The 18,979-nt window shown below is 56.2% G+C and overlaps 1 protein-coding gene across 3 annotated transcripts; it reads left to right on the forward strand.

Annotated features, from left to right (window-relative positions):
* Window positions 1-1,464: 1,464 nt before the first annotated feature.
* Furin (furin, paired basic amino acid cleaving enzyme) lies at window positions 1,465-17,996 on the forward strand. Of its 3 annotated transcripts, none has more exons than XM_037197973.1 (16): window positions 1,465-1,598; window positions 8,632-8,967; window positions 9,320-9,418; window positions 9,517-9,612; window positions 10,051-10,179; window positions 10,287-10,363; window positions 11,080-11,168; window positions 11,553-11,755; window positions 13,550-13,762; window positions 14,169-14,269; window positions 14,376-14,479; window positions 14,565-14,682; window positions 14,789-14,968; window positions 15,305-15,429; window positions 15,537-15,647; window positions 15,850-17,996. In XM_037197973.1, exons 2-16 carry the CDS (start codon window positions 8,791-8,793, stop codon window positions 16,446-16,448), a joined length of 2,421 nt encoding a protein of 806 aa, XP_037053868.1. In that variant the 5' UTR covers window positions 1,465-1,598; window positions 8,632-8,790; the 3' UTR covers window positions 16,449-17,996. The 3 variants fall into 3 exon arrangements, with proteins under 3 accessions (XP_037053868.1, XP_037053870.1, XP_037053869.1); XM_037197975.1 differs by having other exon boundaries at window positions 1,466-1,598; window positions 11,583-11,755; XM_037197974.1 differs by lacking the exon at window positions 1,465-1,598 and adding an exon at window positions 4,677-4,783.
* The last annotated feature ends 983 nt before the right edge of the window (window positions 17,997-18,979 follow it).

An 18,979-nucleotide genomic window follows, 5' to 3' on the forward strand; every position in this document is an offset into this window, starting at 1 on the left:
GATGTGCATCACCATGAGCAAGTTTTATTTTATTTTAGTAGGGTCTTCCTATGTAGTCCAGGCCGGTCTCAAATCCACACCAGTCCTCAGCCTCTCTGAGGGCTGGGGTTATAAATGTGACCATCACACCAGACATCTGTGAATTTCGGTACTACAGTAACTCTCATTTATAGTATAACCAAAAAATGAGCTACTCCCTAAGTGAATTTTCAGAGTAATGTCTGTGAAACCCTAAAACCGCAAGCAACCAAAAATCAGCTTTATTGACGTATAATTGACATACTATAAACTGCATGTATTTAAAGCATACAACTTAATATGTTTTGACACATGTACACACTCGTGACAATATCACCACAATCAAGATAAGGAACATGTCCATCATCACCGAGGCTTCCTCCTGCCCTCCCTACCCACTTCCCAAGCTATCATAGATCTGCTTTCTAAAGACATGTCTAATGCTAAGATGTCTCACCCATTTCCCCACTTTAGTCAATAGAGTATGATCCTGAGTCACCTTGTCATTAGCATTCTGAAAGTGATGTCCTCAGACGTCCTGAAGATGTGTAACATCGTTTGCTCTGAACACTAAATAACCCCATCGTCATACTGCCATCCAAGGTGGCTTGGCACCCGAGGGCCATCTGGGCATACGGTTCCCAGCCAAAACTCCTAATGCCTCCAACCGGCACAGCCACCTCCACCTTGTGACCTGTCCATACCTTACTGTGGATCAGAGGTCTCCCTGGGGGGAGTGATTTTTGTCACTGGGAGGGAATTGACAAAGTCTAGGAACTTAGGGCGTGTTAGGACTGTGGGAGTTGCATCTGGTGTTGAGACCAGAAAGGCGGCCAATGTTCTACAGCGTCCAGTCGGTGCACACCATAGAGACGAAGCTGACCCAAGGCGTCAATAGTGTAGAACTACTGTACGGAACGTCCCCCTGCTCAGGACGACAAACCAGTGGCGAAGCTCAACGTCCGGGGATGGTGACCAGCTGGTAAGGTGAAGGAGGAGCAGCAGGCTGGTTGGAGTAGCGAGGTCATAAAGGTAAAGTGAAGGACCCTGCTGAGTCCCAGGTCAGAGGCAGCTCTGGCTTCCTGAGGACAAGCCCTCAGGGAACCAGGGCACGACACCCAGCAGGTATTCAGCCAATGCCTGGCAAACAGGGCTGCACCCAAAGCATTTATTAGGTGCCTAATTGTGGGTATCACTCATTGGGCACAGAAGGTGAGGACCTGAGGCTGGCCAAAGGAAGCCATTCAAGCCTCCAGCGGCCGGGATGCAGAGGAGCCAGCGGGAAAAGGTAAGTGCAGACCCACCCCAATAAATGGACAGGAGAAGGACGGCTCACGTCGGGCTCCAGGTCAACGTGACCAGATATGTCACCGCCAGATCACTTCTAGCTTGGAGCTCCTCCCCCCACCTACAGACACCCGTGTCGGCCTGCCATATAAAGGGCTTTTTCCCAAAGTGGTTTAGCCAGACCTGGAAAGTTACTGCCTGGCGTGGCAGGAGCCTCACCGGAGCGCCAGCAGCCAACAGGGAAGCAGAAGCAGTCAGGATGGACCCTGGGTTCTCTGGAGCTAGACGGTGAAGTATGGGCACACTTTACTCTGTTTTGTAAGACTCGGAGCTTTCGTTATTGTCTTATAGGAGCTATGGAGACAGTACGGAAGATTCAGGTAAGAAAAGAGAGAAAGAAGAAAGGAAGGAAGGTAGGAAGGAAAGAAAAAGACAAAAGAAGGGGAGAGGGAGAGGGAGAGAGAGAGAGAGAGAGAGCCAGCACAGCAAAGAGAAACCTCTCCCATCCCTTGGGGAAGGACGCATCCTTTATACACACATGCTGCGTACAGTGACTTAACCCATGACTGCTACTGAAGGCTTCTGGGTGCCTCAGGGTGGGGGAGGTTCCAAAGGCAAAGACTCCCACAGCTCCTCAAGGGGACAAAGGGACTGAGTGGATTTTAGCTCTACAGCTCTCTATGGTTCGTTATGGATCATCTCCAAATCTAAGGATAAAGAGAGATCCGACCCTTCCTCTTCCTGCCCCCACCCCCATGACCCACGTCCCCCATCTCTAGACTCCAGTCACTCCAAATCCGAAGGATTCTGTAAAACAGGTAAGTGTCTCCAGAGGGGACTGGACAGGAGTTGAGTGTGAGAGGCAGCTGAGCTTCCCGGATGCTCAGGCTTCAGGCCAGTGGGTAGAGGGTGCTGAGGATGCAGTACCTGCCCACAGGACTTGTTTCAGAGGCAAGGCATCTCCCTCTAACTAGTCTGAGAAAGGCTTCCAGATTCTTGTCAGCCTGATTGCTGCAAATGCAATCTACGAGAACTTCCAAACGAGAGCAGAACAGAGTGGAAACAGTTGCCCGGCTTACCCCAGGGCAAGCTGCTCACCTGCTCGGTCCCTCCACATAGCCCTCCTCCTCAGTGAGGTGCCTGTATAGATTCCCTCAACCGCTCAAAGCAGTATCGGCGGGAAGGCTGGCAAGAGAAAACAGTCGTGCCTGGGTACAGCCTTCAGGGTTGGCTGGTTCTTCCCTTCCACAGATCCACTGAGACTCCTCTGGGCCAGCCTCCCAGGATGGGTGGAACCACAGAGGCTTTCATTCTGGGGTGACCTTTCTTTTAGGTCACAGGACAATTGGGAGGGGCACTGAGGGGGGGACTCCCTTGCTAGATAGGGCCAGCCCTGTCTTCCCCTAAATGGGTGCTGTTGCTCACAGCCTGAGGAAGGACTCTGACTCACTTCCTGCCTCAGTCTTACCACAGGAACATTGTTCTCCCAACTGTGCTTGGTGAGTGCTGGTAGGGGTTCCCCCACAATTGTCCCCGCAGGTCTCAGCTCCTCCTAAGAGAAAGCACACACAGCCCAGGAGGAGCAGGAACAACTGACAGACTTATCTACGACCCTCAGGACTCCATGTCTGCAGTGTTTTTAAGGGTGCTCAAATTATAGCAGACGCCATTAACTGCATACACATTTCCATTTACAGAGGGGTAAATCGAGGCTCTGGGAATTTAAGGTTGGCACAATAGCGTCACAGGGATTTGAGCCCAACTTTGCTATGACTTTCCATACAAATCACTTTATATACATAATATATATACACACATATATATTCCTACACGCATATGTGTGTGTACATATATATGTATATACATATTTTGGGATTTTCGTTGGCTTAAACTTGTGGCCATTCTCCTGCCTCAGCCTCCCCAGTTCTGGGATTGCAGGCAAGTGCTACCACTCCTGGCTCCTTAGCACATTTAACCTCCCTGGGCCTAAATTCCATCCTCAGAAGAAACAGCCAAGATGCAGAAAAGGTACCTAAATAACCGCTGAGTGAACTTCCCGGGGCTTGTGGTTCGGAAGAAGAGTTAACACGTGGAGCCGGTTAGGATGGTGCCTAGCTCTCCTTAGCACTCGGTGGCATTTATTTCTATGACTGTACAGAGCCCCACGTTAAAGACACACGAGGAGAGGATGGAAGAGGATTATGTAGCCAGGTTATCTCACAGAGAGCAAGAAGGGATGGGCAGAGGCGGCTGACGACCTTGGAACAACCCAGCCTGGGAAGTTCTTGGCCCGTTTCCCCTCTTCTTTCTCAGCTCCAGCAGAATGTCGACCTCAGCCAAGTAGCACAGCCGTTTTCTAGGGCAGGAACCCAGGGAGGGAAGGGCTCTGGCTGGTATATTCTAAGTAGCTTGGAGTGGAGCGCTGCCAGATCTGAGGCCTGCTCAGTTGGGTGACTTAAGGGAGATTATTTAAACTTTTCGTGCCTCAGTTTCCTTATCTGTAAAGTGGGATTAATAAATCAGCCTGAACGGACTATGTGGATTAAAGAATGTACATAAGGAGACGATAACGTGAACTGATTGGCCCGGTGCCTGGCTCTCGGTTGTTGCAGGAAGGAAAAAAAAAAAAAAAGACCAAACATAAAAGGAGGTGGGCTATTTCTGTTTATCCACCTGTCTCTCCAGAAGCAAATAAAACTGTGACTCCTCTAGCAGGAGGCGCGAGGGCTGCTCTGCCGCTGTGAGCTCCGACCTGGGAGTGGAGTTGCCCCAGGTCCGCCATCCCAGGGCGCTGCCGGGGACTAGCCCCAAACTCAGGGCTCTGGAGCCGGGATCGCGGGGAAGGCAGGGCCAGCCTGGGCTCCTCACCCGGGTCTGGGTCTCCTAGACCGCCCGCCCGCCCGGGAGGCGGCGAGGCCAAGAGCCGAGCCCGGCGCAGCCCGAGGGGCCTGGGGGTGGCGCGCAGGGACCGCGCTCCTACCCGCCCCGCCGGCAGCCGTAGCCAGGGCGCCCTAAGGCCGCGGGGCCCGCCGCGTGCAGCGCTCGGAACGCCCGCCCGCCAGCCACCGACGGCGGCGGCGGCGAGCGGGCCGGGCCGGCGGCGGCCGCGGAGCGCGGAGGTGGCGCCGCGAGGGGAGGGGCGCGGCGCGGAGGAGGAGGAGGAGGAGGAGGAGCCGGGGCCGCCGCCGCCACCGCCGCCGCCGCCGCCGCCGTGACAGCGGCCCGAGTAAACAAGCCGCGCCGCCGCGGCCGGGCCGCTGCCCCCGCCCGCGCCCGAGCCCAGGCCGAGCCTTGCCCTGGTCGCCGGCCGGGCCGAGGCCGCGCCGCCGCGCCTCCCCGCCTGCGCGCCGTGACGCCGCTGCCGGGCGCGGGGACCGCCCGAGCCAGGCCCCCGCCGCCGGGCTCTGCGCTCGGCCGAGGGGGTGCCCGAGCAGCCGCGGCGCTCGGCCGGAAAAGTTTCCCCGCCTGGCTCCCCAGGGTAAGCGGCGAGGGCGCGCGGCCCGGGGCCGGGAAGGCGGCGCGCCGCGGAGCCGGGCCCGGAGCGGGCGGGGGAGAGCGTGGAACCGGGCGGCGCAGCCCCGGGCCTCGGCGGCCGCCGGGCTCTGGCCGTGGGTTCCCGGCCGCCGCGGTGGGAGGACGGGAGCAGAGCAGCCCACCTGAGCGCGGGGCTTGGGCCCGCGCCGGTACTTTTCCGCTGGGGCCAGGGCGAGCCCTCTGACCTCAGGAAACGCCGGCGGGGCCCCTGCTGGGGCGGGCTGGGCAGAGCCTTCCGCGGGCGCTGGGTGCTCACGCCCGCCCGTCCGCCCGCCGTCCTCCGGGGCCCCGGCGGCTCGGGCCTGTGCCCCACGGGACGCGCTTCTGGGAGGACGCGGGGTCCTCGGGCGCCCCGCACACCTGTGCGGCCGGAGCAGTCGGGGGCGGGATCCGCGGGCGGGCGCGCGCAGGCCGGCTTGGGGAGATCCGGGTGGCCTCCTGCCGAGGCCTGGCCGAGGCCCCCGCTGCCCCCCGTCGGGTGGCTGGCTGATCGAGGGGCGGCCTGCTTGCCAGACAGGTCTGACGGCAGACCCTAGTCGGGTCAGTGCCCACTTTCCCACCGCCCCTGGCCCTTGCGCCTGGGGGAAGCTGACTTTGATCTCTCCGGAGCGCCGGGATTCTCTCGGACTTGGGAAGTGCCAAGGGAACGCAGGTGATGCGGTCCAGGGAGGGCCTGTGGCTGCTGGCCAGGTGTGGACACAGCAGATTCGGTGTGTGTTTGTTCCCTGTATCGGGCTTCTATCTAAAATTTGCATGTTTAAAAAGAGGATTCGTTGGTTTAAAAAGAAAAAAAAGTTTGAAAACCGCTGCCTTAGTCATTTTTAACCACCAAGGAAACTGAGGCCCAGAAAGAGGAAATGACTTGTGTAAGATCCCGCAGGGAACGGTAGTTGAGCCGGGACTAGGAGTTAGAATTTCAGGAGTGTGTCTGTATGCCTGTACCAGGACGGGCCTTGGGTCCTCTGCTGGAAAGAGGGACCTGATTGGGTTTCCCAGCAGTCTTCAGTGACTTGCTCTCGGGCTGTCTCAGCCAGGTCTCCAGGTCCCAGGAAACAGCAGCCACACCTGGTGGTAGGTGAAGTTCTGATACCCGGGGTGCTTGTCTCTGTTGGCAGGGTTCTAGGGAGGGAGAAAGACTTTGCCCAGGCTGGGAACAGCACCATAGTTCAGTCTGTAGCCAGGCCCAGAGCTGAGTGCTGGGCAAGACTGACCCAGAGAGGCTAGAAATATATCCACCCTCCTGGTTTGAGACAACTGGGACCCAGAGGGTGAGTCAGAGTCTGGGATGGGGGTGGGGAGCAGCCTGTTCATTCATTGTTCTCCGCTATTGGCCGTGTGTGTGTGTGTGTGTGTGTGTGTGTGTGTGTGTGTGTGTGTGTGTGTGTGTGTGTGTTGGGGGAGTGGGCCTCCCTCTGTGTCAGAAGTTGAGGCAGGGCTGTCTGAGGTCTGGAATCCATATCCTACTCTTGCCATAGGTGAGGACACTTGGTGGAGGGAGGCGGATCGCCTTTCTTGGGGGTGGGGGAGCCCGTTGTGCCTGGAGCTGGATTGCTTGCTTTGGAGTGCTGCAAGGTAATTAAATAGTTGGTTAATCACCTTCAACGCCGGGCAGTTGTGGCTGCATCTACAGTTTGCCGGGAACCTGGGCTAGACCCAGGCATAATTTGGATTCTGTAAGCAGGTCTTACAACTCTGGGCAGGGAGTCTGCCTGGTGTTTAAACTCAAAAGGTTTTAGCTGTGGCAAGGGAACAGGCCCTGTTTCCATACGATTTTGCCTCTTAGCCCCTCATCTTCTTAAATGGGGGCTTGGAGTTCCCTCACTTCTTAGCAGGGGAGCACCCGATCAGTCATATACACAGTGGCTTTATCTCCCAAGGGGACATGGAGCTGTAACTCCCAGGCATGTCTTGGGAGCCCTTTGGACTCTGCCCTTCGGGCATGGATTCGGCACTGTGGATGTCTCTTGCCATCAGCTGTCAGGTTATTTTGGTGTAAACTGAAAATACTCCAGGAATTGTGTGTGGAGTCCCCTCAGCCTGTAGGGTGAGATGCAGGGGTTAGGGAGGCCTGTTGTAGCTCCTGGAGAATCAAGGAGTTTCCAGAGGCAAGCACATCTGTCCAGTTCCCCGGCAGCGGCGTGTGCCGAGGCGCTTCATTTCACCGCCTGGCGGTATGGCCGCCTCTGGGCTGGGACAGGGGAATGGCAGGACCATCAGGATCCTTGGGCAGACACAGAAGCTTGCCACAGAGACAGGGTACCCCAGCAGCCTCTGGAACGTCTCCTAGCTTCCACCTACCTCAGGAGCTTGGCTTGTGGCTAGTCAGAGGCCTCTGACGGGGACAGTTATGTGAGCCCGGTGGAGAGGTCTTACCGGCTGTTTGCTGAAGGCAGAAAAACAACGCTCAGGACTATTGATTCAGCCTCACCTTGGTGTTCCTGGCTCAGCAGTCAGCATTTGCCCCGGCTGCCCAGCTCAGATGACGCAAGGTGGTGGGTCTGGAACAAGGGAGGGGCAGCTCTGGGGCCTGCCTCTAAAGATGGCTGTCATCTCAGTCCTGGAGAGGGGTGAAGCCTCAGGAATCCCTTGTGCTCAGAGCGTGGTTTCCCAGCCTCCCTCCCAACCTAAGTCACCCACTCTTCCTCGCAGGGACTGAGAGTCTTTTCCAACAGCTCCCTACAGCTAACCGTTTCTGCTGAACCAGGGTACCCTGATGAGCTGGGTAGACCCTTTGATTTTTTTAAGAGCTAACATTATTCTTTTATAAAATATACCTAGGTATTATGAGAACACACAAAGAAGAAAAGTAACAGTTGCTACTCATAATTCTCACCATCTCCAAGGAGTCATTGTTAACATTTTAGTGTGTGTCCTTCCAGATTTTGTTTTGGTTATGTATAAATATACATGTATAGTTTTAAGAAAACAAAATGGAATCGTGTGTACATGCCATTTTCTAATGTATCTTTCTTTCTTTGGTTATTGTTTGGTTTTTGTTTTGAATGACTCAAGCCCGGCTTGTATTCTTAATGGAGAAAAGGCTTGTGGAAGGAGATGGTGGGTCCATGTGCCTGTTTGGCTGACCTTTAGGGGTAGGGGCTGGATTCTTCCAGAGACAATTCTTCCAGAGACAGCCCGTGTGCACGCACTGGGGTTTGTGGAGTGTGTGTGTGTGTGTGTGTGGTGTGTGTGTGTGTGTGTGTGTGTGTGTGTGTGTGTGGTGAGGCTTGCGGGTGTTGTGTCCCTTGGAACTGGAGTTATAAGCAGTTTGCGAACCGTCCAGTGCAGGTGCTAGGACCAGCACGCTGCTCCTCCACAGGAGCTGTGTGTGTGTGTACGTGCTCTTAACCACTGAGCCGTCCTCTCTCCAGCCCTGACCACTGTTTCTGGTTTGGGGGTTTTTGTTGTTGTTGTTTGGTTCGCTTTGGGTTTTGTTTTGTTTTGTGACAGGGTCCCCCCCAAGCCTGCAGCTTGTGAATTTGGGTAGTCTGGCCGGCCAGCAAGCCCCAGGGGTTCTTGTGTCTCTTTCTGCCCCCAGTGCTGCGGTTAGAGATGCGGGCTGCCAAGTCTTCCTTTCTGTGTGGGTCCTGGGTCTCCAAACTCAGGTCCTCTGCTTGGGCAGTAGAAACTGTCCTACAGAGCCACCCCCAGCCCCTCAGGGGTTTGTTTTATCCACCTCCCCCGAAACTCCTCTTAGGCCCTGACTAAGCCTTGAAGACAGGAAGGACAGTATTAGTGTATGATGAGAACGGACTGACTCTTCCTCCTTTCTTCCTTTTCTTGTTCCCTCAGGGCCGGCCCTCCTCCTGCGCCCCCAGCCCTGCCCATCTCGGCCCCATGCCCCCGCCAGTCAGCTTCGGGCCCCCGGCAGTGAGCAGGCACGTGGCAGCCAAGGCCCTGTGACCAGGCCAGGGAGACGGGCGCTCCGGGGTCCCAGTCATCGGCCCCCCCATGGAGCTGAGGCCCTGGTTGCTATGGGTGGTAGCAGCAGCAGGAGCCTGGGTCCTGCTAGCAGCTGATGCTCGCGGCCAAAAGGTCTTCACCAACACTTGGGCTGCGCACATCCCTGGAGGCTGGGCTGTGGCGGACAGCGTGGCCCGGAAGCATGGGTTCCACAACCTGGGCCTGGTAGGTTGCTGACCTGGCCTGTTGGTGTAGCTTCAGGACGTTGCCCCGTGGTGGGGAGGGGAGGGCGGGGGCGTTGGTACTGTAAAGCAGTTTGTCTCCCAGGGCATCTGGGCAAGAGGCAGGTTCTGGGTGGCTGGGCTGGGGTCTGCAGCATTGCCCGTTAGTGGACCTTCATCTCAGTAAGGGTGCCCCTCTACCCCCTGCATGTTCTCGTGGGTCTTAAGCAGAGAACAGATGCCCCACCACCACCACCACCTTGTGAGCCTCCCCAGCAGCCTCGTCCGCCCCCTTCTCTGCCTCCCCCAGGGCCTGGCAGATGGAAGGCCATCTCGGTCTCACTGCTTTATTGCAGATCTTCGGTGACTATTACCACTTCTGGCACAGAGCAGTGACGAAGCGGTCCCTGTCGCCTCACCGCCTGCGGCACATCCGGCTGCAGAGGGAGCCCCAAGTACGGCCCTGGCCCTTCTGGTTGCCACCCCTTCTGTTCTAAGCCCCCCAACACTGCGCGCCCCCATACACACCCCTTACCACCTGTGTCATTCCTAGGTAAAGTGGCTGGAGCAGCAGGTAGCGAAGCGAAGGACCAAGAGGGACGTGTATCAGGAGCCCACAGACCCCAAGTTTCCCCAGCAGTGGTACCTGGTATGCACCTCCGGGGCTCTGGTCCTCCCCCCACCTCTGCGAGGTGCTGTGAGTGAATGAGCCTCACTCTGAGGCTTCTGGTCCTTCCTCTCTCTTTTCTGCCGTTAACACAGTGATTCCCAACCTTTCTGATGCTACGACCCTTTAATACAGTTCCTCACGTTGTGCTGACCCCCAACCATAAAATTATTTTCGTTGCTACTTCATAACTGTAATTTTGCTACTGTTATGAAGTGTAACGTAAATATTTTTGGAGATAGAGGGTTGCTGAGGGGTCATGACCCACAGGTTGAGAACCACTGCTCTAGCCCATCCTGCCTTCCCAGAATCTGCATTCCCAGTGAGAACCAGTAGTGACATTTTAAGAGCTGGGATGGATGGAGATGGAGGTTTGGGGGTGGAGTGGGTTCTCCGTTGATGGGCTGCTTGTCTCCGCAGTCTGGCGTCACTCAGCGAGACCTCAATGTGAAGGAAGCTTGGGCCCAGGGCTTCACAGGTCACGGCATCGTGGTCTCCATCCTGGACGACGGAATCGAGAAGAACCATCCTGACTTGGCGGGCAATTATGTGAGGAATGGAGGCGGGTGCTGGTGATGCCAGGGGATGGCCTCTAGGGACTGCTGTGTTCTCTCGCTGTGGTTAGGCCGCTCCTGATGACGGCTGTGTTCTTGCAGGATCCTGGAGCCAGTTTTGATGTCAATGACCAGGACCCTGACCCACAGCCGCGGTATACACAGATGAATGACAACAGGTGAGGAATGTTAAGCTCCTGGCCTCTGAGCTGAGCCTCTTCCTCTTGTCCATGAAGGACACAAGGGTGAGTCTGATGTCACATGTCCTACCTAAAAACTAAAGTCTTCTGGGCATGGTGGCATACTCCTTTAATCTAACCAGGTATTAGCATGAATTTGAGGCCTGGTCTACCTAGGGAGTTCCAGGACAGCCAGGCTGCATAGTGAGACCTTATCTCTAACAAAAAGACAGGCGGTGGTGGCCCACGCCTTTAATCCCAGCCCTGGGGAGGCAGAGGCAGGTGGATCTCTGTGAGTTCCAGGCCAGCCTGGTCTACAGAGCGAGTTCCAGGCCAGCCAAGGCTACACAGAGAAACATTGTCTCTAAAAAAACAAACTAACAAAAAAACCACAACTGAGTCTTGTTTATAGTCCTGGTTCCCCAAGGGAGTTTTGGTTCTGGTCTTTTGAGACATAGTTTCCATGTGTAGCCCTGGCTGTCAGGGAACTTGCTGTAGACCAGGCTGGCCTCAAACTCGGAGCTCCACTGCACCTGGATCCATGGGACGCTTTGATTAGAGCAAAGAGAACGGCAGGCCCCACAGGGAAGTGCGTGCACACAGGGGTGATGGAGTGGCCCGAGGTCCTTCCTGACCTCCCAGTCCTCGCGCTGTCTGTCCTGCCGCACTCTGTCCACCCCACCCACCCACTCATGCTGCGCTCTTGACCCTGGCAGGCACGGCACTCGGTGTGCCGGGGAAGTGGCAGCAGTGGCCAACAATGGCGTCTGTGGTGTGGGCGTGGCTTACAACGCCCGGATTGGAGGTGGGTATGAGCCGTGGCCCTGGGTCCACTGAAGGTGGGGGGACCTCTCCTGGAAGTTTTCTCTGCCCACCCGCCACCTTCCACCATGGATCTTTTGGCAGCATGCTAGTCTGTGGAAGGTCCTAAGCAAACGGAAAAGCTGGAATCCCAGTGCTGGTGGCGGGGGGAGTGGGTGGGAGACTTCTTTGTAGTGAAGAGTGTGTGGGCTTGGGGAGAAGGTCATAACCCCTTTCCTTCTCTCTGTGTCTTGTTTGTGAAAGGCAGTGGTAGACGGTAGATCGGGCTTTGGGTTTCCCAGCACTGGCCTCTCCTCTTTCTTGCTCCTCCCTGGGGTTCAGGCTGGGCCTGTGCCCACGGGTGCCCCTGGCAGCTGGACCCACGCAGCACCCCTTTTCCCACCCACTCTGCGGCCAGGGGTGCGCATGTTGGACGGCGAGGTGACTGACGCAGTGGAAGCTCGTTCCCTGGGCTTGAACCCCAACCACATCCACATCTACAGCGCCAGCTGGGGCCCGGAGGACGACGGCAAGACCGTGGATGGGCCAGCCCGTCTCGCCGAGGAGGCCTTCTTTCGGGGAGTTAGCCAGGTGAAGTGGGGGTCCGGGGTGAGCCCTGGAAATCAGGCTGAGTTCTGTCTTCTCCACTTGCTCTCTTCCTTATTTTTCTATTTAGATAGTCTGTTTTTGTTTTTGATTTTTTTCTCTTCTTTCTCCCTTCCTTCTTTTCTTTTCTTTCCTTTTTTTGGTTTTCAAAGACAGAGTTTCACTGTGTAACAGCCTTGGCTGTCCTGGAACTCACTCTGTAGACCAGGCTGGCCTTGAACTCACAGAGATCCAGCTGCCTCCGCAGTACTGGGATTGAAGGCGTGCACTCCTTGGCCCTTGTTGTTGAGATAAGGTCTTCCTATGTGGTTTAACCTGGCCCGGAATGTGCCATGTAACCGTGTAACCCAAGCTAGCCTCGAACTCCTGAGTCTGTTGCTTCAGATTCTTGCCTGTTGGGATTTCAGGTGTCCACCACCATGCCTGGCTCTTGTGTTTCATTTTAATAGTGACACAAGAGGTCAAATGAACCGAGCCTGAGGCTGGACAGCTGCCCAGTGGTTAGGAACACTGGCTGTTCTGCAGAGAGCCCGCGTGGTGGTTCACAACTGTCTGTAACTCTAGTTCCAGGGATCTGATGCCCTCTTCTGGCCTCTGAGGGCACCAGACACACATGTAGTACATGTACATACATACAGGTAAAACACTCATAAAGATAAAATTTTAAATAATAAAAATAAATTTTATGGGCTGGAAAGATGGCTCTGCATGTTGTTAAGAGTACTGGCTGCTCTTCCAGAGGACCAGGGTTCAATTCCCAGCACCCACATAGCGGCTCACAACTGTCTGTAACTCCAGTTCCAGGAGATCTGGCACCCTGGCATGGACATTTATGCAGACAAAACACCAATGCACATTAAAAAAATTTTTTTAAACTAAATGTTATTAAAACATTAAGGAGTTGGAGACTGACAATGTACCTTTGAATAAGATCCTGTTTTTTTTAATTTTATTTATTTTTATGCTATGTGTGTAAATGTTTTAATGGTTTACATGTATGTGCACCACATGCATGCCTGTTGGGATTCCCTGGAACTGGGATTATGGATGGTTGTGAGCCACCACATGAGTGCTGAGACTCAAACCCAGGTCTTCTGCAAGAGCAGCAAGTGCCCTAACTGTTGAGCTGGTTCTCTAGCCCTGATTCTTTTTTTTTTTTAATTGGGGCAAAGATTTTCAGTGTTATATTGAGCCTAGGCATTACATGTGTTCGGCAGGTCCTCTGCCCTGCAGCTGCCTCCCCAGCCTGAGACCGTGGGTTTGATCTCAGCACCACCACAGCTAATGAGCGGCAGGGGTCTAAGAGAAATGGCTTGACAAGTAAAGCATCTGCACACAGCGTGATGGCCCGAGTTCAAGCCCCGGTACCCGTATAAATGTGGAAGGAGATAACCCACTCCACACAGTCGTCCTCTGACCACCACATGGGTGACCGTGGCAAGCATGACCATGCACATGTAATAATTTTTTTAGTTTAAGAGATAGAAAAAAAACAACAACAAAGAACAAGAACCATCCATTACCCCATCCTGTGGGCATCGCCACTCAAAGCATTTTGGTGGTAAACCTAGTCTGATTTGATCTTACGCACAGACCTAAGCATGCACACATACTGATCTACAGGGATCTTTGGGGGATCTAAGAAGTGAGCTCAGAGTCTCCAGAGATGGAGGCTCCCGCCCTCCCAGGCTGCTATAGCATCTTCCTACTGTCCCTCCATACCCTGTCCCCCGCAAACTCACGCCCATCGTGAGTAACCTCAGCCCACTTTGTTCGCAGGGTCGCGGAGGGCTGGGCTCCATCTTTGTCTGGGCCTCAGGGAACGGGGGCCGGGAACACGACAGCTGTAACTGTGACGGCTACACCAACAGCATCTACACACTGTCCATCAGCAGTGCCACACAGTTCGGCAATGTGCCCTGGTACAGCGAGGCCTGCTCCTCCACGCTGGCCACCACCTACAGCAGTGGCAACCAGAACGAGAAGCAGATCGTGAGTCTTACCCGGGGCTGGGGGCTGGGGGCTGGGAAGGGAGGCTTCTTGCTCTCTGCTCAGGCCCCGTTAGACCTCATCTGCTCCCGTCCCTGCGTGGCTGGAGAAGAGCAGCCTTATGGAATGTGTACTGTGAGCTGGGGATTCCTCCTAGATTCTTGAGGGCTACAGAACCATCTCTGAAGCCCTGAGAAGTCCAGAGTCTCCCTGAAAACATCCCTTGTACTCCAGCCTCTAATTGATCCACCTTATTCCTTGAGAAACTTGGCCCTAGAAGGGGCTATGCATGTTAGCAAGGTAGACGCTGCGACCCAAGTGTCACCAGGCCGTGTGGGGTCCCCAGGGCCTGTAGACAGAGGACAGGCCCCCCACATCCATCGCGGTCTCAACACGTTGTCCCTGGCAGGTGACGACTGACTTGAGGCAGAAGTGCACCGAGTCACACACCGGCACCTCGGCCTCTGCCCCGTTGGCGGCTGGCATCATCGCTCTCACCCTGGAGGCCAAGTAAGTGGGCGAGCAGCCGCCTGTCCCCAGCGGCGCTCCCTGTCAAGAAGCTCTTTTCTCCAGCCGAGTTCCCAGAAGCCTGATCCCAGCCTTCCCTCCCTTTCAGTAAGAACCTCACCTGGCGAGACATGCAGCACCTGGTGGTTCAGACCTCAAAGCCAGCCCACCTCAATGCTAATGACTGGGCCACCAATGGTGTGGGCCGGAAAGGTAGGGCACGCTGACCCTGAGGTTTAGGCTCTGACGGAGGATGGGGCTCTCCTGCCTCCCTGTTGACCCTTCCCTGCCTCCACAGTGAGCCATTCCTATGGCTACGGGCTGTTGGATGCCGGTGCCATGGTGGCCCTGGCCCAGAACTGGACGACAGTGGCCCCCCAGCGGAAGTGCGTCATTGACATCCTAGTGGAGCCCAAGTAAAGACTGGCCCTGGGGGGGCGGGGAGCAAATGGGGCCTGAGAGCTTCTGGGGCGCCCGCTGGTCACTGCTGGCCTGCTGACTCCCATGGTGCTTTCTGCACAGGGACATTGGCAAACGGCTAGAGGTGCGCAAGTCTGTGACAGCGTGCCTAGGCGAGCCCAACCACATCACCCGGCTGGAACATGCTCAGGCTCGGCTCACCTTGTCTTACAATCGCCGCGGGGACCTGGCCATCCACCTCACCAGCCCCTTGGGCACCCGTTCCACCTTGCTGGCGCCCAGGTGCTCCCCATGTCCCCTTTGCACTCCTGTTTCCTGGTTCATTCTGTCATTTTATCCCCAAGACTAGCTAAGGTCAGGAACACTCGGGGAGGGACAGCCAGGCCCTTGGGGACGACCTCATCGCAGGAATCCTTGCCTTAGACCCATTTATCATGCCAGCTGTGTGTCCCCTTGTGAAATAGTCCCCTGGTTAAGAACATCTGGGAAACAGCCTTCCTGAAAAGCATTTCCAGTCTCTGAGGTTGCCACATGGGGAGAATGGCATATGTCCCGTATGTCACGGGCCAGGTGTCCCCTCTAGACCTCAGATGGCTACATGGAACTCTCTTCCTGCAGACCCCATGACTACTCCGCTGATGGGTTTAACGACTGGGCTTTCATGACCACTCATTCCTGGGATGAGGACCCCTCTGGCGAATGGGTCCTCGAGATTGAAAACACCAGCGAAGCCAACAACTATGGTATTGGAGGCACTGGCGAGTGGAGGAGGGGAAGAGGAGCTGTGGGCTCGGGGGTGTTGACAGGATGCTCACGCCCTTACCCTTGTCTCCTGTCAACTCTGGAATAGGGACGCTGACCAAGTTCACTCTGGTACTGTATGGCACAGCCTCTGAGGGGCTCTCCACACCTCCCGAAAGCAGCGGCTGCAAAACCCTCACGTCCAGCCAGGCCTGCGTGGGTCAGTCGTGGATGTGGTTGAGGCTGGGAAAGGCGGGGGCAATGGGGTTGGGGCGGTGGAGTCGGGACAGTGACCTTCAGGCAGCTAAAGGAAAGAGGCTTCTGGGGACGGTAGGTCTCCAGAGCCACCATGGACCTTGGTCAGTGGCTTAGAGGCCACAGTCCACCTGACTAGTGCTCACCCTCCTCTCTTGTGCCGGCAGTGTGCGAGGAAGGCTTCTCACTGCACCAGAAAAGCTGTGTCCAGCACTGCCCACCAGGCTTCACGCCCCAAGTCCTTGATACACACTACAGCACCGAGAATGACGTGGAGGTCATCCGTGCCAGCGTCTGCACCCCCTGTCACGCCTCCTGTGCCACATGCCAGGGCCCAGCTCCCACAGACTGCCTCAGCTGCCCCAGCCATGCCTCCCTGGACCCTGTGGAGCAAACCTGCTCCCGGCAGAGCCAGAGCAGCCGCGAATCTCGACCTCAGCAGCCGCCGCCGCCTCCCGCACTGCCCCCGGAGGTGGAGGTGGAGCCCCGGGTGCAGACCGGCCTGCTGCCCTCCCACCTGCCTGAGGTGGTGGCCGGCCTCAGCTGCGTCTTCATCGTGCTGGTCTTCGGCACCGTCTTCCTGGTCTTACAGCTGCGCTCCGGCTTCAGCTTCCGGGGCGTGAAGGTGTACACCATGGACCGGGGCCTCGTCTCCTACAAGGGGCTGCCCCCCGAAGCCTGGCAGGAGGAGTGCCCATCTGACTCAGAAGAGGACGAGGGCCGGGGCGAGAGGACCGCCTTTATCAAAGACCAGAGCGCCCTTTGACGAGCCCACTGCCCGCCCTGTCAAATTGATCCCTTCCTTGGGCACTTTTTAATTCACCAAAGTATTTTTTTATCTTGGGACTGGGTTTGGACCCTAGTTGGGACGCAAGAGGGGCAGACACTGCTTTCTACCCCACCCTTGGGCCTACCTGTTTGCCTGAGGTGGGGTCCCCGGAGCCTCACCCCCTACACCCCTCCACGTGGAGAAGGAGTAAAATCTTTAGGGCAGCTTCCAAGGCCCAGCTGGAGTTCCTGCGGAGTGACGAGGGGCGGCCTTTCCCTGGGCCCTTGACCAGGCTGCAGCCCTGCCCCTTTCCTGCCCCCCAGAAAGCAATAATGGTCCCCATCCAGGCAACAGGGAGGCTGGCCAGGAGGTACCTGAAGAAGGCGGCCACCTCTCCAAGGGCTTTTGCATTCCCTGCCCCTCTCTGGCTCCTGGATGAGCCTCCGCAGAAGCTGCAGTTGTAGGAGGGACCAAAGCCAAGCAGGCCCTTTCCAGCGTGCCCGCCTGCCCGTCCGTCTGTCCGTCCGTCCGTCCTTACGTGCTCTCAGCCTGCCTCCGCACTCCAGGCCTCCACTTCAGCTGGGAGCCAGGCTGAGCTAGGCTGGCGCGGGCCAAGCTAAAGCTCTGGGGGCCTTAAGCTGGTGTCCTGACCATCCTGTCTATGGCACCCTCCCCCGCCCCCTGCCAGGGCCCTGTTTTCTGAGCCCGGGGCTGCCTGGGCTGTTGGCACTCACAGTACCGGCGCCCCTGGGTGGGTGGTGGGAGGGGACGGTGGCCCAGCCGGCTCCTCCCGCCTCCCACCCGATGCTGCTTTCCCCTGTGGGGATCTCAGGAGCTGTTTGAGGATATATTTTCACTTTGTGATGATTTCACTTTAGATGCTGATTTTTTTTTTTTTTTGTATTTTTAATGGGGGTAGCAGCTGGACCATTCACCTCCTCACACCCATGCCCACCCTGCCCTTTCCGTGGCTGCGCAGCCCTGAGGTATGGGGGCTGCAGCCTATTGCTGAGGAGTAGGGGGTAGCTAAGCCCCATGTCCTGAAGAGGCGGCAGGCTGGCCAGGTGGGCTCTAGGAAAGGGGTCGGGGTAGGAGGGTAGACTGACATCTCTGTTTCAATGGGGTTGTGCCAAGGGCTTATGGGTCGCCGGCTCTCCGGTGCCAGGGGTGGGCAGGTGGCAGCACCGAGCCCTTTCTAACACTGTGCCCTGGTGGAGAAGGCGTGGCCTCGGATGCCCCCAGCCCTCTTCTGATGTGCCTTTTGCGCCCCTCCCAGTAGGACAATCAGTCCCCTCCCGCCTGGGACCCCCTTTTTCTTTTCCCTAGCCCTTCCTGGTACCCAGCCGACCTGCCCAGGGGTGCCCCTTCTTCTCCTGCCCACCCCTCGTGGCCATCCCGGCTGGTTTTGTAAGATACTGGGTTGGTGCACAGTGATTTTTTTTTTCCTTGTAATTTAAACAGGCCTGGCATTGTTGGTTCTATTTAATGGACACAAGATAATGTTAGAGGTTTAAAGTGATTAAACGTGCAGACTATGCAAACCAAGCTTGTCTCTGGTGTGCTGCTGTTGCCCTTCCCAGGACCCTTCACTGTGGGGGGGGGGGCAGTTTGGCTCAGTGGTGTCCTGACTGCAGACCGGCCTAAGTCAGAAGGCTTAAATGTCTCCAGGGGGCTGGGGGCCTCCTGTGTTAAGCAGGTGCACCAGCTTCCTGGGTAAGAAGTCAGCAGCTAGAGATGAGCCTAGAGGGTAGAGCAAGTGAAGGGACCTGGCCACCAGCTTCAGAGCTGGCGTCTACGGGGAGCTTGTGTGTGTGTGTGTGTGTGTGTGTGTGTGTGTGTGTGTGTGTGTGTGTGTGTGTGTGGTGTGGTGGGGGCGGCTATCATCTTAACACAAGGTAGTATCTGGGAAGAGAAGCTTCAGTTGAGAAATTGCCTCCATCAGATTGGCCTCTGGGCAAGTCTGTGGAGCATTTTCTTAATAATGACTGTGGAAAGGCCCAGGCAACCCCTGGCCAAGGGTTCTGGGGTATACAGAAAAGCAAGCTGAGCAAGCCAGCAGGCGGTGCTCTCCCTTGGTTACTGGTTAAGCCCTGGCTTCCCTTAATAGTGGACTCTAGTCCATAAGTCAGATAAACCTGTTGCTTCCCAAGTTGCTTTGAGTTAGGGTGTTTGCCACAGAAATAGAGCTGGGTGTGGTGGCGCTCACCTTTAATCACAGCTTGGGAGGTAGAGTCAGGCAGATCTGAGTTTGAAGCCAGCCTGGTCCAGGTCTAGAGAGAGAGAGAGAGAGAGAGAGAGAGAGAGAGAGAGAGAGAGAGAGACTTAAAAGGGGGGAGGGGCGGAGAGAGAGAGAAAGAGCACACTAGAACTACATAGTTGGTGGCCCCTGAGTCCCCCTTGGGAACATGCACATTTCTCACCGGTCCTACCCTGTGCTGGCCCAGCCTTCCATTATGACTGAAAGCCCTACCTGAGTACAGAGATAAAATGGTGCTGCTAGAACCCGAGCGTGAGAAGCAGGCCTCTGC

Source organism: Peromyscus leucopus, chromosome 1 (genome assembly GCF_004664715.2).
Source record: "Peromyscus leucopus breed LL Stock chromosome 1, UCI_PerLeu_2.1, whole genome shotgun sequence".
In the NCBI taxonomy this organism is placed as follows: domain Eukaryota; kingdom Metazoa; phylum Chordata; class Mammalia; order Rodentia; family Cricetidae; genus Peromyscus; species Peromyscus leucopus.

What these genes read in the sequence shown, in the direction of transcription:
- Furin (XM_037197973.1), top strand. Translation starts at nt 8,791, where the DNA reads ATGGAGCTGAGGCCCTGGTTGCTATGGGTGGTAGCAGCAGCAGGAGCC. An exon ending in GGTTCCACAACCTGGGCCTG is followed by an intron (nt 8,968 to 9,319) that starts GTAGGTTGCTGA and finishes GCTTTATTGCAG; the next exon opens with ATCTTCGGTGACTATTACCA. An exon ending in GTCCAGCCAGGCCTGCGTGG is followed by an intron (nt 15,648 to 15,849) that starts GTCAGTCGTGGA and finishes TTGTGCCGGCAG; the next exon opens with TGTGCGAGGAAGGCTTCTCA.